Source organism: Lemur catta, chromosome 6 (assembly GCF_020740605.2).
Source record: "Lemur catta isolate mLemCat1 chromosome 6, mLemCat1.pri, whole genome shotgun sequence".
Classification (NCBI taxonomy): Eukaryota; Metazoa; Chordata; class Mammalia; order Primates; family Lemuridae; genus Lemur; species Lemur catta.
Genome location: NC_059133.1, coordinates 69,301,733 through 69,319,966, shown reverse-complemented (window position 1 = coordinate 69,319,966; position 18,234 = coordinate 69,301,733). Strand labels below are relative to the sequence as shown.

Genomic DNA, 18,234 nt, shown 5'->3' with positions numbered 1-18,234 from the left:
GAATTCCAAATTTTGGAGTTTAATTTACTTAGATTACTCAAGGCTTCTATACCAAACTAACAGAAAACTTTGCTCAGTCTTACCAAGTGTTGGGTCATATCAACAGCAATTGAGGCTACCTCTTGACTGTATTCACATATCATCTTCTGGATCACATTAGTAACATCATCATTTTCTGTCTCTCTAACGATGTGCAATAGCTCCTGCATAATAGGCCTCACATGTGGCTTCATATATTCCTTAGCTATTGCAATAAAACAAACAAAATTTGTAAAAATTAGCCACTCACAGATGGTGAAAGGAATCAACTAGGTCACAAAGTAAAGTGACACAGGACAATACCTAGATAAGGTTCTAGATACACACTTGCTTTATGGTGAATAAACTGCAAAGCCATACCAAAATAATACTCACCAACACATCAATTTCCCCATGAGTAACATAAGGATAAGCAGTTCTGCTCAGGAAAAAAAACTGTCTTGCCCAAAATGCCAATAGCCCCCACTAACAAATTCTAAATACACATATGCTCTGTCATCAGCATTACTTGGAGAGCAGGAATGTTACATCCATCCTGATGGCAAGTTTAAAAATCATGCACATAGAGAGACTATGCCCAATACTGATAGGGACCATCCATGCCCCAACCCATCTCTACCTACCCTCCCCTCCCCACATATCTGTATATGATATTCATTCCTCCCATTGAAACATTGTTGAATAAAGGTAAAGTAGTTTTATGTTCTTCATAAAGCTGAATTACTTCCAAACGTTTATTTGAACTTTGAACAGAACACTGTGAAAACAAATGAGATATCTGTGTTCTCACTCACTAGAAATACTACTTGCTACTCTCAGAACTAGCAGAATCACAGAACCCTAGAATTGAAAGGAATCTTAAAGCCATCTAGTCCAATATCCCTAAATTTAAATATGTAGAAACCTAAGCCTTGACGGATCACGAGCCTCACCCAGGTTTACATGGCAAGTTAGGACCCCAGGCCCCAATTCCCAGTCCACCCTAGTGCTCAACAATAATTAATATGTTTCCTAATCTAAAATTTTTCTGGAAACCATAATCAGCAGGAACTCCTAAAAAGGGCAAGAATAAACCCCTATAAAATTCTCAGGGGGCAAATGCTCAGAATTCCAAAGTCTGAACCCTCAGACTTAGAAAATCAAAATTATTTGAGAAGACTATCTCAAAAGAATTATTTTAAAAAACTTCTAGAAGGTATTTAGCTTTACCTTGTATCTGGTTAGAAATTAGGGACTGAAGGGCAAGGGCAGCTTCAACTTTGACAGGCATCTCCTTATCTTCAATCAGGCTCTTCTTTGCTAATTCAACTGCATTTCTTAAGTTAAGTTCATTATGAAACTTCAAAGAACTAAATGCGTGAAGTACCCAGCAGGACTACAAAAAGAAAGTAAGTAGGGAGCTATTAGAAGTATGGCATTCCGTGATAATGTCATATATATAAGAACTTCTTAGTAAAATGTTACTAATTCTACCAAGAAAAGTTCATTTGTTTTTGGATGGTGATACGTTGGCCTTAGTTTCTAACTTCTGGATTTCCCACTCTTTTTATAAGAAAGGTAGTTTCATTACTTCTAAATTACCCATATGCAATCACATTTTTCACAGGAAAGGAAAAAATAAGTCAAATGTGAATATCCCTGAAACATAGTCCCATTTATCCTTTTAATAAATATTATAATTCATAACTAGTTTGTTGTATGTAAAAGCAACTCCTAGTCAATATTTCAAATTCATTTGCTGATCTTTTCATTGAGGTGAAGCATTATTTTCCCTTATACTAACTGGCTTAGCAAACTTCCTTTTTCACTCACAGAAGGTACCAAGAATTTTAAACCTTTTATAGATTATCAAATTTTAAACTATTAGGCCACAGAATCATTACTACTTTATTTTACACTCTATGTGCATAAAACACAATCAACAGAAATTTGAATTACTGAAGATTTTTGGAAGAGAATTACAATTCACACAGCTTCTCAAAGGTAGGAGTCCAACTGTAAAAATGTTCATGTGCCCTCAGCATCCCTCGTCTACAATTGTCCAAATATTTCTCTATGACTATTATGTTTTTAAAATGCTTTCTAGTGTACAAGGCATTATTAATATGTGTTGTTTTTAGCAAGACATTTTTTGTGTTGATATTTTTATAAAGAGAAATACTAGGCTCTTGAATTAAAGTTCTATTTGTTTCTTCATAAAAATGTATCAATTCTAAAAAGAATTACACTTAGAACACCAAGTAAGTTTACATGGAATATTATTTTCTCCATATTACTAAGGCAAATCTACCTAACATACTGGAAAACAAATTCAACTTTTTAGCCAAACTAGGATTTCATGCCATTTTAGACACTGAAAATGAATCTCTTTATAAATTTACATTGTACCATTGCTCTCGAATCACCTTCTGTTTCACATATGCAGCAAGTGATATTAGGGTGAAAAATGAAATCAGCTGGAATTAAAAATCCATACAAACCCCTTTCTTTACTATTTTGTTCTTTACTCAGCTAATGTGACCATAGCAGACATTCTAATTGACTCCATTTCATCTCAATATGTGGTAAAAGGCCAGTTTATCCAAAAACATTTATATCAATAATTATCTTACAGGTAAAGATTTAAGACACAACAGAAATATGGAAAACTTACTCTGGCTCGAAGATATCCTAGGTTAGACAATAATAATGGAAATACATGATTCTGTAGAAACAACTCCATTTGGTCCTTGAATAGACTCTTCTGTTAGGAAACAGAAATTAAATTTCAATTTATCCATGCCTTTTTCTCATGTAAGAATTACGTTATAATAAAGTTCATTATGACCTGCATTTAACAAACCTCTATTTACAATTTTGTAAAATCATTTAACCTACATATTGCATGTTTTAAAACAAGACAGAAATAGTATCTTCGATCAATTTGATATTGATTTTTATAGAAATAAGAAACAAGTTCTTCCGTGTCCTTTTTTATACAGCAACAGTTTCATACAGAAAAACTAAAAAAGTCAAATTTTCTTTTTAATTAATAGGTGACAGAAAGAAGGCTATTTACAATCAACTCAATTATCCAGAAGTAGTCACCAGTTTTAAAGTATTAATACTCATAACTTTCATATTCTTTCATTTGCCTTTGCTTTACAGATTTCATAAATAAATTAAATTTTAATTATCTTAACCTTTAATAAAATCTCAGCTAGGGAACCAATCACATGCAGGGCTCCATCTTTCTTCCTAGGGTCAAAGTTCGGGTCTGTTAGGATTTGATAACAGAATGCCATCATTTTTGGCAACACCTAAAGAAATAAAAGAATCCATTTTAGTCTACATGAACTTTCATTGCCTTACTACAGTAAGTAAATATGATACACAAATTTGCAAAAATAAAGCCATTTTATTGTGTTTTATCAAGCAACTATAAGCTCAATAAAAAAGGTATAATTTATTAAGAAAACAAAATAACCAATAATACATAACCCTTTTCCCTTACTAGGACAGAAAAAATATTCTTAAAGTGATAAGTTATAACTAGTAACAATATAATTTTTCAAATATTATGGGTTTATTAGAGTTTCAAATCAAGATAGGCCACCTTTTTAATTTTTAATTTAAAAATAATAACTACCTCTTTTCTTTTTTTTGCAGCAGTATATAATAGAGTCTGGGCTGCTGTGGTAGGAGAAGCATAATCTTCAAAAATATCTAAGATTTTAAAAAGTTAAATCATGTTAGTAAAAATACAATTACTTATTACAGATTTTAAACCTGACTGACCACTATTCCAAACCAAGAAATAAAACAGTCCACATATGACATTGTTTTACAGCATTAAAAAGCTAAGGATTTATCACCAGTGCTCTCATGCACAACAGTATGTATCAAACTCAATACATTGTCCTTTCAAACAATCATATTTTTTAAAAAACATACTAGAGATATCTATTTTGCAGAGGACAGGAAAAGTGCTTTATCTCTATCAAAAAACAACAAAAATTTATTCCGTGCTTACTATGTGCCAGGCACTACTCTAGACTCTGGGGATCCAAAGACCAACACAAAAAGGTTCTCATGGAGCTTACGTGGTGAGAGAAAAAAGTAAACAGATTACACACACACACACACACACACACACACACACACACACACACACAATAGGTTAGGATAAGAACAAATGTAAAACAGGGTAAGGAGACAGAGTGACAGAGTATGGGGTGCTAGTTTAAATAGGGTGTCAGGGAAAGCCTCTCCAATTCTGTTAACACTGAAGCAGAAATTGAATGAAATGAGGGAGAAAGCTGTCCCTGAATAAAGCACTCCAAGCACAGGAAACAGCAAGCCTAAAAGCCTTGAGGGATTCTACGACAGTGCTTGGCTCTGTCAATAGACAGGCTCAGCAAGTATTTATATCACTTAATATTATAAAAGTTCTCACAAATTTCAGAATAGCAGTTTTATATAAGAAACTGAAACTGAAAATTTGAGAAGTATCTGATATGTCGTTGTTTAAATATAAAAAAGAAAACCAAATTTAATTGTACCTCAAAATATAAAATACTAACTTTTGAGTACTGTTAAATATCTAGTATTCTACACTAAGCAGTTCATGCGTATTATCCCATTTGGTCCTCCCAGCACTACTATCATTACCCATTTTATTGCATCTTAGAGAGGTTAAACACCTGCCTACAGTCACACAACCAGTAAGCAACCAAGACAACGTTCACACCCAGGCTGTCCTAACATCAAAACCTAAGCTCCTTTTAGTTTTCACCAAATCTAAAAGCATTATTATTAAGGGAAATGGGGAGATGTTGGTTAAAGGGTACAATAAAAAGAAAAATAAAAACATTATTAATGTCAATAAATTTAGATAGAAATGGTTCATTCACATAAATAATTGCAAGTGACAAAAATAAAATACAGTAATTGTTCTTCCTTATAGTTACCCAAAAGTAAAATACACATTAAAATATTTAATAAACATATTAAATAAAAGCCACTGTATTCTAGTCCACAGAAGGAAATTATTTTTTAAAAAAGCATAGCACTTCTGCTAATCTTGAATTACCTATACTCTCGTCTAATCAATCAATAAAATGAAGAGGGGAGAGGCAAAAATAAATAAATAAATTAAATAAAATGTAAATCCCACTGTTAATCAACACATACACAGCTCTTGCTATATTTTCTAAAAACTGAGATACTTATACATATCAGACATGAAGAATACATGAAATAATGGTAGCTTTCTGAAAGCTAAACAAATATGGTGTACATTATAAAAACACATAGGTATTACAGAAAAGGTAAATGCTAAAAGAATGCCTTAAAGAAAATAAAGATTGGCTAATCTGCTCTGTTAAAGCAAACTGGGAAAACAAGGGCATGAGAAACGGGAAGTAATACGTTATGCATATGAGTAATGATTTTCAAAAGACAAAGGCAGAATGGAGAAATAAAGCACATGGGAAACGCTGCTTCTCGTTCATTTGCTTTTCTTGTACTTTGTTTCCAAAAGAGATGCCTCCTCACTTACTGAATCAAATAATACAAAACAGAAAGCACTGTAAAAACAGCATAGCCCGATAATCTAGCATCCATGCCAGTAGGTTTAGCTCAGGTAGCTAGAGACACTGAGCTCAACAAGGGGAAGCACTGCACTGTCACAGCACCGTCCGAATGCCTTAGTTTTAGCAATTATTTATTGAAGACATACTAGGGGCCAAACAATAGTAGAGGGATGCAGAGGTGTAGAAGGGATAAAGAATACAAAATAAAGCCAATAAATAAAATTCCTGCCCTCTGAAAGCTTCTAAGTTGTAGGAGAGACAGAGGTACTCAAACTAACATTTTGCCATGTTAAGTGCTTGAGTATTCCACGAAAAGAAGAATATAAACTGGAGATACAAGGGAATGAGTCAGGCAACCTGCACAGTTCAACAGCTTCTAGAAGATCTAAACTATTAATAAAAGAACTGGGCCACACACAGTGGGACCACTGTAGGTAATTTCATTCCCTTGTGGAATAGTTAGTCCCTAGGATAAGGAGGCAAACCAAATCGGAGTGCTCCCAAAATATGCAGAAGATTCAAAGGATCTCCCAGAGTGAGAACAACCCAATCCATAAACAGATACTCAAAGGGCACAGAAAGGTCCCTGCAGGTCAGCATTTCAACATCACAGCTAACGATGGCTCTGTGAGTGCTCAGGCACACATGAGAGAGACAAATAAGGTGGCTTCTCATCTCTCACACCCAAAGGCCTCAAGTTCTCTGGTTCAATAGAACAAACTCTCATTAGTTTTCGGAGTTGATCATGCAAAGTTGAACTTTGGGGATTTAACAAAGTAATAAAATCTACTTAAAAATATAAATTTAGTTATATTACTTTATATATCCAGGAAGTGATGAGCAATAAAACCATCCCAATTACCAAATTTCATCCTTATATATTCATATGGATCTTCTTGCCACAGCTCTTCATCCTCATCTTTGTAACACATCACAGAAAAAATCACATCTTCAGATATATTCTAAGATGAGAAAAAAAAAAACATACCAACAAATGGGTATAAGCTATTCAAATTTCAGGAATACCAATAACGTATTTATTGACAGCCTTTATGATGTTCGTTTTCCAAACTGTTAATCTCTCTTTTAAGCATGCATTCCCTAAGGGGAAAGCAGGAAAGCAAGAGCCCCTGCGAAGGGGTTGGGGTTGAAGAGTTAAACATAAGATTGCTTTTAAACAAGTGATTAAAGGAGAAAGAGACAAATGGACATGCTATTCTTTGAAGCAACAACAGGGATAATAAAGTTTCATTAACAAATCAGTATTAAAAATACTTTGATTCTTAAGGAAGGAGAATGTCAAATCAAGGTCATTTTAACTATTATATTTCTTATTTTGAAATTTTTCAACATTTTCATTTTGGTCCTAATGGAAATGTTATTAACTACAGTAAAGTTTTCTTTTCTTCTTCCATTTTCGAAAAACCAGTTTCCTAGTCAATAAATGTGGGTTTCAATGGGAAAAACAAAAATCCCATCTTCTAGCCTCTCTAATTGCTGCTAATGCTCTACTAAGCTCTTTTGTTCTTTAACAACTACTTATGTAAAAACAGGATCATCTCTTATCATTTATTCAACATTAAATAAGTCTTGGAGAAAAAAATTCAGCCTAAGGATCAGTTTTCTTATTCCTACTTTACAGCCATGTAAAAATAAGGCCAAAAGTATCAAGTAAAGAAGAAACGCTATCACCACTCACCCTTACTTTACAGAAACACAGTAAATAAAATGAAATTAGTATCTTTATTAGTTGCAAAGAAATTATCACTATTTGATCAAAGTGATTAGGCAAACAGCTATTAAGATATACACACAAGGAAAAGATACTATATTGGTTAAGACCTATAATAAAATAACACTAAACAAATTCTATCCTGGACACCAAAGCCAAAGTGAAAGAATTTAATTTTCTTTTCAGACACCATTTACAGAATTTAAGAACTCATGGTCTGAGGGAGGATGAGATTCAGTTCCTAAAGTTTTTGAATTACCCAAAGTTATCTGTATGCAAATAAGAATTCATTTATTAATGGCCCATAATTTTCCATTCTCATTTGTTCTTTAATTAAATAACAATGCTGAATTCTACTTTAGGTAAACAATTGATTAAAAACCAGAAAACTTTAACTTCTGCTATAGAACTTAACAGATCCAAAAACAGAAACCAACAACTTTCTTGCTCATACCTACAAAAGAAAATGGTCACAAATGAAGCTTCATTTCCTGCAAAATAACACCACCTTAGTAGATCTCTGGTAACAATTTTCAAAACATTAAATACCTTATTTGATCCTAGCAATCTTTAGACAAGAAAGGTAGAAAAACATTATCTGCCTTAATGGAGGAGAAACTGAAGCTAAGTAAGATTTCAAACAAAATCACCTGAATCCAAGTCTTCCAACGCCTAAAACTTGAAGGCCTCACTCTTCTCAAATGCTTAAATTTCCAAGTCCCTCATATCAGATGCAAGACTGTACCCATTAGAAATTATTAATGGAAATAAAAAGATTTACTATAAAATATAGGATTAGTAACACTAATATTGTCTAGTAAATTAGGAAAATCTAATTTAACCAGGGAGTAACTTTGGAGAACTGCCCTCTGACACTAACCTGTATGTGAGGCTTCATCTGCTTCCAGGTTACAGAATGAACGATCCCTTGGTTGAGATAATTGAATGCTTGCTGGAGAACACGAGGGGCTACATATTCTTTCTGCCTATATTGATCTAAAATGTTTAGCAGAACCTATAGGAAAACATAGACAATATGGGAGAACATAAACAATTTTAAGGTTAAAAGGGAGCAGAGGCAGTTTTGGCATCACATAAAATCCAGAATCCACAGAGATGGAAATTAACAGATTTTGGGGAAATCAATATTTTGTGAGAGAGTTTATATGGATAGTTTTAGTAATTAGATAGGTCCATGTTATACTGAACTAAAGGGTGTCTCACTATAACTTCCAGGCATTTGTCCTACTTCTCACCTGTAGAATTACTCAGAATAAGTCTAACTCCTAGCTCTTCAAATAAAACTCTTTTAAAAAAAAAAAAAAACAGATTTGACTAAGTAAACATTTAAAATTTCCATACAGCAAGAGACAGCTCAAAGAGTTTCTGTTATCTGATAAAGGCTCTTTCAAAATTAGGAGAGAAAAGTTATTGAAAAAATAGTACTGGCACAGCCCATTAGCCCTCTGAAAAAAATGAAATTAGCTCCCTAACTAAACTTCATACCAAAATAAACTCTAAGATGGGGAAATATTTCAACAACAACAACAAAAAATGAAAGCATAGAATTCCTAGAATAAAATGTGGGAAAATTTTATTTTATAATCTCAGACCACAGAAAGTCTTTATAAACATGTAACACAAAACTGAGAAGTTACTTTTTAAAACACTGATTTAAAAAATTGTTTATAAGAAAGGAACCATGCCAGAGCAGCTGTGACTGCAATGCAGGCTAAAAGTGGGTGATACTGAGCACGATTCTTTCTAATACAACTGTGGCTCATACAAATCAGGCGTGATGGGAGATGAGACAACAATGGAGAAAAGAACAGCTCTTGATAAGAAACTGTTTTTAGACATCAGGAATACATACCTTAAATAACCATGGTACAAAGAGTTTATGACATGAATGAAAAGGCATGAGATTTTCAAATATGTGTGTATACACATATATACACACCCAAACACGCTTATATGATACTGGAAAAATTTTACTGAACATACTTCAAGTGGACATGAACTTTAACATGCTCAACAGAGTTTAACAGCAGTGGAAAGAACAGAAGATAGCTAACTAGCTTCCTGATTTTCCTAGTATCCATGGTGAATGGCTAAACAGATATTTTACTCATTATTCACCAATTTTCTCTACAGGTAAGAAAATTATACTATAGCTTTCCTAAAGTGTCACATGGTACTCTTTAGAAAGCATTCTACAGGACAAAATGAAAATCCATAGAAGGAAGTATGTTATCTTAAGACAACAAATTCATAGTACTTAGCTTTATACTGCTGACAATAAAGATGTATAAAAATCCAAAAAAACCCTTTATCTCACTAAAGACTTTATCCACGTCTGATTAATCTCTGCTTCCTCAATACGGTCCCAACACAGCAAGTGGTCAGTAATTATTAAATTTTCTTTGTTGAAATATAAACAAAAATATCCTGATCAACCAATCTTCACAGCTCACTTGTCCTTTGTAGTTTTTAAAGTTTTTAAATATTAATATCAACTTGGATTGTTTTTCAAGAAATCCTAATTTTTCACTGCATAGAATTGTTCCCAAACTTCCACAGAAATGTGTAAGTTCTCAGGTGAGAGTCTTAAAATCTAAGCAACTTCTCTTGAAATAGACCAATTTGTATTACTAACACCCTCTAATATAAAAGTTTAACACAAAGAGGTGAAGCCCAAAGAAATAAAGATTAATAAACTCGTAAGAGGTCAGAGAGCACTAACAGAAGAACCCAATCTAATACTGGTGACAGCTACACCAGTATCAACAAACTTGAAAGCTTTGAGTTCAAAGTCTAGGAGTCTGGAAGTGCAGTTCTTGTGGTGGCTGTCCTAGGACATTTGGTTCTAAAACTAATGGAACTCTATTAGATTCTCAGAGCTGCCATTTTATCCTCCATAAATATGCAATGAATTAAGTTTGTAACCTACTTCTAAACAGATAGAAATGACTTAACTACTTTCAGTAGTAATAGTCCTTCTACTTAGAAAGCATAAGATTATTACCTGTTGAATTCCCACAGCATAGGTTTTCAAAAAGAATTCAGAAAATTCAAAGTATTCTTTTGTGACATTTCCTGGGCTTCCATATCTTCAGATACAAAGAGAAAATGTTTAAATATTGTGAATTTAAAAAACAAAGCATGCTTCCTTGTTTAGATACAGTCTCTGGTTGAAAGATGTAGTCTAATGAGACAGAAAACACTTTACCCTTTTTTCACAAGCCACTGAACGAAATCACGATAAGCTGTACTTAGACTCTGAGCCTAAGTTTCAGACAGAAGCATTCACCTATTAAACCAAGAGCTCCTAAAGGGCAAATATTAGAAATAAAAATGTTATGATTGACATATAACAGATTTTTTTTTAAATAAATGCTTTTATAATTAAATTTGACTTTCTTATGGAGCTGAGTGGCCATGCACCTTCTTACATAATTCCTGGATATTTCCAATGGGCTGAACAATGTTATTTTTCGTGTTTCTCACAGAAGAATAGAAAAAAACCAGAGAAGGCTGCTTACTTTGTTGTGATCTCAAAGTGAATGACAGACAATTAGGCCTACTTTAAACAGACTGTAACTCTTTGCCCTCTGTGGCTTTTAAGACAAATAATCATATACTGTAGAACACTGAGAGAACTAAGCAATTTTATTATATCCCATACTGAGATAATGACTGTAAGATCATAAATGTAATAAACAGAGAATTACCGTTCAAAGAGACGAGCTACAATATGCAGTGCCCACTTCTTACACTTCCACCATACCAGTTCTGGTCTATCATCCTCATCAATTTGCAGAGTCTCCTAACAGGACAAAATCACCCAGATTAAATTTCTGGAAAGGATTTATGTGAATAACAAAGGCACAATCAATCTTAGGATAGATCAAGTCATTAAATGTGAAGTTAGATTGCTATACAAATGCAAATTCTTACTTTACACATTGCTAGGTAGGAATTAAATAAGCAAATTTCAGCTCATCAATACTTTTGTTCACATTTATCTCCCATCTTCTAAAGGCCCAAATAAAATAGAAGAGAAAATACAAAACATGATGGGCCCTTGAGGAAACTCTGAGATGACAAAAAGTTTCTACGTTTTGATCTCAGTGACGTTAAGCCACGTATATGCTTGTCAAAATTCACTGAACTGCTCACTAAGTTCTGTGCATTTATGTATATAAACTAAATCTCCATATCCTCTGTCTCAAGATATGGACAACAGAAATAACACTATACATTTTAAGACACGATAACATTTTAAAATATACAAGAACTTGATAAATGAAAAGTAATATATCATTATTACAGATTAAAATGAGACACCATCTTTTACCTATCAAACAGACAAATTTAGAATTAAGTGTGAACTCGTAACAGGCATTCCCAGTCACTGATTATTAAAGTATAAACCAGGACACCCTTTCTGGAGAACACTTTGCAAGCTCTGTAAAAAGTCTCAAACACTTCTAGGAGTTTATCCAAAAAAAAATCATGTATGTGCACAAAAATTTAACTACATTCTTATAGTTAAAACACTAAAAAATTGAAACAACCTAAATATCCAGCAAATGAAACATTTGACAAAAAGACACAGTATAAAAATATTTATAATCACAAAAAATTAAAATTATTTATAATAAATTTTAAGTGGGAAATGAATTTCAAAATAGTAAGTATACTATTTTATAAATAAAATGTGGCTGTATATAGAATGCAGAAGGAAAGAAGACTAGAGGACTATCAAGTTTTAAAAATGGTTTGTGTCATTTTAGTGGGATTAAATAATTATTTTATCATTTTTGTTTATCTGAGCTTTCTAAAAATGAACATTATGAATTATTTATTTTGTTACAGTAATTTTTTTCCACATAGCATGCTGGGATAATGAATCAGTCTACCATTAGTATTCCAAACCCAAGTTTCCCCAATTTTTCTTCGGAACAGAGCTTTTCCTTACAGGAGGAACAGTCCTGTCGATAATAGTTCGGAAGATCTCCATCCACGTTGTCATGGTTTGGTTATTCACCAGCTGAAGAGGCAATGCATACTGGAAGATGGAAGAACAACACAAACAGTAATTCCTCTTTTCCAAGAAAAATTAGCAATTTTATCTATATTGGAAAGTTAAAATAAGAAATAGCCAACATTTGAGCATGAAAACAGCATATTCCATATGGTTCAACCTAAAATTTAACATAAAATAGATCCATAAGCATATATATATGAATTTTTTAAATTTAGAACACTATATGCCATGAGTCATTTCTCTGGGCTACTTTTTAAAATGAAAAAAAATTAATACCATTAAGGTCTCATTTATTCAGCATGAGATTCTAGGTTAAGTAATTTTTACCATTTACCCCTTTGAGTGTCAAACTTTCAATTTTAACTCCCTTACTGAAAATCTTTACCTCATTAAACACTCATGAAACACTTTTACAGTTACTTTCCTCTACACTGTGGCATAACCAGAGCCACCCTGTATCACACAGGTTTGTGTTTCCCCTGCTACACTGTGAGCTACAGGAGAGGGGTACACTGCCTCCACATCGATGCATTCCAAAACACATTTCATGCTACAGACATAACAATAAGAGAGACATCACCTTTGCCCTCCCAAAGCTTACACTCTAGTTGGGGGGGCAGGGGGAGTCATACACCACATAACATTTCACTCAACAATGGACCGCATATATGACAGTGGCCCCATGAGATTACAACATAGCTGTAAATTCTTATCACCTAGTAACATTATAGGCATCATAACATCATAGCACAACACATTACTCACGTGTTTGTGGTGATGCTGGCATAAACAAACCTACTGCACTGCCAGTTGTATAAAAGTATAGCACATTCAATTAGGTATAGCCCATAAGATTAGATAACAATAATAAACAACTGTTACTGGTTTATGTATTTACTACACTATACTTTTTACCATTACAGTGTACACCTGCTACTTATTAAAAAAGCTAACTGTGAAATAGCCTTAGGCAGGTCCTTCAGGAGGTATAACAGAAGTAGTCATGGTTAACATAGGAGATGACAGCTCCATGCATGTTATTGCCTCTGAAGACCTTCCAGTGGGACAAGATGTGGAGGTGGAAGACAGTGACACTGATGATCCTGACCCTGTGCAGGCCTAGGCTAATGTGTATGTATGTGTCTCAGTTTTTAAACAAAAAAGTTTAAAAAGTAAAAATAAAAAAAGCTTACATAGTAATGTAAGGAAAGAATATTTTTGTACAACTGTATATGTTTGTGCTTTAAGCTGTTATTACAAAAGAGTCAAAAAGTTAAAAAATGTTTCAAGTTTATAAAGTGAATGAGTGGCCGGGCGCTGTGGCTCACGCCTGTAATCCTAGCACTCTGGGAGGCCGAGGCGGGAGGATCGCTCGAGGTCAGGAGTTTGAGACCAGCCTGAGCAAGAGCAATACCCCTGTTCTCTACTAAAAAATAGAAAGAAATTAACCGGACAACTAAAAATATATAGAAAAAGTTAGCCGGGCATGATGGCACATGCCTCTAGTCCCAGCTACTCGGGAGTCTGAGGCAGTAAGATTGCTTTAGCTCAGGAGTTTGAGGTTGCTGTGAGCTAGGCTCTCTACCCCGGGCAACAGAGTGAGACTCTGTCTCAAAAAAAATAAAAAATTAAAAAAATAAAGTGAATGAGTTATATAGTAAGCTAAGGTTAATTAATTTTTGGAAATAATTTTTTAATAAATTTAGTGTAGCCTAACTGTGCAGTGCTTATAAAATCTACAGCAATGTCCTGGGCCTTCACATTTACTCATCACACATTTACTGGCTCACCCAGAGCAACTTCCAGCCCTGCAAGCTCCATTCATGGTAAGTGCCCTACACAGATGTATCATTTTTTATCTTTTATGTTGTATTTTTAACTTTTATAGTATATACCTATGTTTAGATATACAATTACTTACCATTGTGTTACAATTGCCTACAGTATTCAACAGAGTAACATGTATAGGTTTGCAGCCTTGGAGCAATAGGCTATAACAGGGGTGGAGAACCTGGGCCCTTAAAGCCACAGGTGACCTTCTAGGTCCCTAAGTACAGCCTTTTGACTGAATCCAAATCTCACAGAACAAATCCTTTTATTTTTGCTCAACATTTCTAATCATCAGGGAAATGCAAATCAAAACCACAATGAGATAACACTTAACTCCAGTGAGAATGGCCTTTATCAAAAAGTCCCAAAACAACACATGTTGGCGTGGATGCGGAGAGACAGGAACACTCACTCACACACTGCTGGTGGGACTGCAAACTAGTGCAACCCCTGTGGAAAGCATTATGGAGATACCTTAAACAGATTCAAGTAGACCTACCATTCAATCCAGCAATCCCATTATTGGGCATCTACCCAAAAGAACAAAAGACATCCTATGACAAAGATACCTGTATCTGAATGTTTATAGCAGCACAATTCACAATTGCAAAGATGTGGAAACAACCCAAATGCCCATCAATTCATGAGTGGATTAGTAAACTGTGGTATATGTATACCATGGAGTATTACTCAGCTATAACAAATAATGGTGATATAGAATCTCTTTTGTTCTCCTGGATAGAGCTGGAACCCATTCTATTAAGTGAAGCATCCCAAGAATGGAAAAATAAGCACCACATGTACTCACCAGCAAATTGGTTTCCCTGATCATCACCTAAGTGCACATTTGGGAATAACACCAATTGGGTGTCGGACAGAGGTAGGGGGTGGGGGGAGGGGATGGGTGCATACCTACATGATGAGTGCGATGCGCACTGTCTGGGGAATGGACACGCTTGAAGTTCTGACTGGTGGGGATGGGGGGGAGGGGATGGGTGCATACCTACATGATTGAGTGCGATGCGCACTGTCTGAGGAATGGACACGCTTGAAGCTCTCACTCGGGGGGATGGGGGAGCATGGGCAATATATATAACCTGAACTTTTCTACCCCTATAATAAGCTGAAATTAAAAAAAAAGACCAAATCCTTTTATTTTTAATAACATATTTTTGTTCATCTTTCATATTTTTATTTTCTTTTTAAAATTAACATATTTGAAATACCAAACAATAAGTTTCAATGAAATAATCCTCCCAGATTGACCAGCACAATTAGAACATTAGTAAGCCATAAGGGCTAAATTGACAGCTGCTACGCTCATGATTTAGTTCTAACTTCCTCCAGCTGACTGACTGGTGCCACTACCGCATGAGGCTGGTTGGCGAGAGTTTATGGGGGTCAAGTACACTGATCTGTTATGAACTTTTGACAACGGTGCACTGTGTTTCTATTGAAGTAGAATTTGTGAATAGTTGCACAGCTCGGCACTATTTTTTAATTCTGTCTTCTTAACAACCCAATCATGTCAAAGATGACGAAGAGAACACTGAAGAAAACAGATTTTTTAATGAGGATTGGGAATTGCAATATTATCTTGTTCCTGCTAAAGATAAGATGATTTGCTTACTTTGTGATACTGCAATATAACATTAAAGAAATTCAGTGTTCATCAACATTATAACACTCATAAGGACCAAAATACTTTAAATTAGAAGGAGAGGTGCAAGAGGTTGTACTGCAGAAGTCAAAAGATGAAAAGCAAAAGCAAAGATAATTCTTTCAATCAGCAATAAGACCTGGAAATAATGCCACTGAAGCAACTTATAAAGTAGCTTATACACTCGTAGAAAAAAGGGGAGCCATTCAGTGACGCAGAAATTGTGAAAGAATGAACTATCAAAGTTGTAGGATGCTTAGACCGGGATAACATTTCAAAGTACAAACAACTACCTCTTTCAAGGAGAATCACAACTAAGCGGCAGCATGAATTAGCCTTCAACTTTACAGAACAACTTCATGAAATACTTCAAAATGAAATATATATATTATTCAGTCACTTTGGATGAATCAACTGATACAACTGACTTGGCACAGGTTTTACACTTCATTTGGATCATAACAGAAGACTTTCTTGGCTATGAAGAGTTACTCACTTTGGGCACTCTTGCGAACAGAACATGGGGAATAGTATCTTCAACAACTTTCAAGATAAATGTTGTGAAGTCGGCCTGAATTTGGTAAATTTAGTGAGTGTATGTACAGACAGTGCACCTTGCATAACAGAAAAACATGAAGGGTTTATTGCACAGATAAAAAAAGTATTAACAGATCCAGATGCTCTTATTTCTTCTCACTGTATCTTGCATCAGCAAAATCTCTGTGCTAAAGCTACTATTTTAAGTGGCACTTTTTAACAAATTATAAGTATTGTTAACTATATTTGTGCAAATATGACATGGCATTGTCAGTTTTGTAACATGCTATAGTTGAATGATGAAGTATTCAGTGTGAATTTGCTGTATCATTCTAAAGTGCACTGGCTATCACAGGGACAGGTGTTAGCCAAAATTTTCTCTTTGCCAGAACAGATAAACTTTATGAAGAACAGAATCAGCAATGTATATCATTGAAGGAAGATTTCTATAGGAATGTAGCATTTCTGTGTGATATCATGTCAAATCAAAACGACTTGAATATTTCTTTGCAAGGTAAAACTAAGTCTGTATGTGATATGTGGCAAAAAATACAAGCATTTTGAAAAAGCTATCTGTTTTCAGAACACTTCTTCAAAAGGAAATTTCAGATGAACATTTTCCCCAGTTAGCAAAGGTCATTGATGAAAAGGATAATATAAGTGAATCATCTGAAGAAACATGCAGCTGTTATAGACACATTAATTGGAGAATACAATGAAAGTTTCACGGACTTTGAGAATCATGACATCACACTCAAATTAGCATTTCAGCCTCACCTAGTTAATATCACCCAGACACCTAAAGAACTACAGATGGAATTGATTGAGCTCTCAGTAGATGACACTTTAAAGTCAGTGTTTGATGTTAAGAAAAATCCAATTGAAATACAGAAAAATGCAGTAGAATACCCACGCCTTCAGCAACATGCCTGAAAAATGCTTTCTTGCTTCTCAACCACTTATTGCTGCAAATCTACATTCTCCTACCTAACCCAAATCAAGATGCCCTTAAGGTCACAAATGACTGGATCAACTGAAACTGCAGACCTCCATGCTGCAACCAAATATTCAAATGTTTTCCTACAAAAAGCAGACAAAACAAACTCATTAAAACGTTAGTTAACTTTAAAATTAACAAACAGTTTTCATTTTTTGAAATTATTAAATACACAGTAGTTAGATTTTTACAAAATAATGTATATTTTTAACACATTGACTGCCACACCTAAAAAACACAAACGTTTCCTTAGGGCCACAGTGTTTTATTACAAAAATAGAATAAAAATTTCAAGTGTAATTTAAAGGTAAACATAAATAGAAAAATGAAATTTACTGACTTTTATCATTAATCTACATTTTTAGAATTAAATTGTCGATATTAATGGTAACAATAAGAACCTCAACAAGACTTTATATATGCTTCATGTGGCCTTGGGGTCAAAACTAGCATTAGATACAACTCTCATGGCAGTTAATGTGTTAAGTATATCTAATTGAAATTTCTTGAATACAGCCTTATTTGATTACACCTAAATTAATGCAGCCTTCCAACATGAAAAGGTTCCCCACCCCTGGGCTATACCATAGCATAGGTGTATAGTAAGCTATACCAGTAAGTTCATGTTCTAAGATGTTTGCAGAAGGACAAAATCACCTAACAACACAGTTCTCAGAACATATCACCATCATTAAGCAATGCATGAATGTATAAGTACAAAGGTAGGAATGATAAGAGATGAAGATAGAGAGATGAAAGGTTTTATAGCCTAGGTTAAGAAATTCATACTTTATTCTAAGGGCACTGGGAGTCATT

The 18,234-nt window shown here is 34.2% G+C and overlaps 1 protein-coding gene across 4 annotated transcripts in view; it reads right to left on the bottom strand.

Moving 5' to 3' along the window:
* Positions 1-18,234, bottom strand: part of IPO8 (importin 8) — a 70,260-nt gene that overhangs the window by 27,595 nt on the left and 24,431 nt on the right. For all 4 annotated transcript variants that reach the window (XM_045554092.1, XM_045554093.1, XM_045554095.1 and 1 more), the window contains 10 exons: positions 12,326-12,415; positions 11,076-11,170; positions 10,370-10,454; positions 8,225-8,359; positions 6,475-6,574; positions 3,668-3,744; positions 3,222-3,338; positions 2,693-2,782; positions 1,249-1,414; positions 84-244 (listed from right to left, as the gene is read on the bottom strand). In XM_045554092.1, coding sequence (XP_045410048.1) covers positions 84-244; positions 1,249-1,414; positions 2,693-2,782; positions 3,222-3,338; positions 3,668-3,744; positions 6,475-6,574; positions 8,225-8,359; positions 10,370-10,454; positions 11,076-11,170; positions 12,326-12,415 — 1,116 coding nt within the window. The remainder of the gene's footprint in view (positions 1-83; positions 245-1,248; positions 1,415-2,692; positions 2,783-3,221; positions 3,339-3,667; positions 3,745-6,474; positions 6,575-8,224; positions 8,360-10,369; positions 10,455-11,075; positions 11,171-12,325; positions 12,416-18,234) is intronic.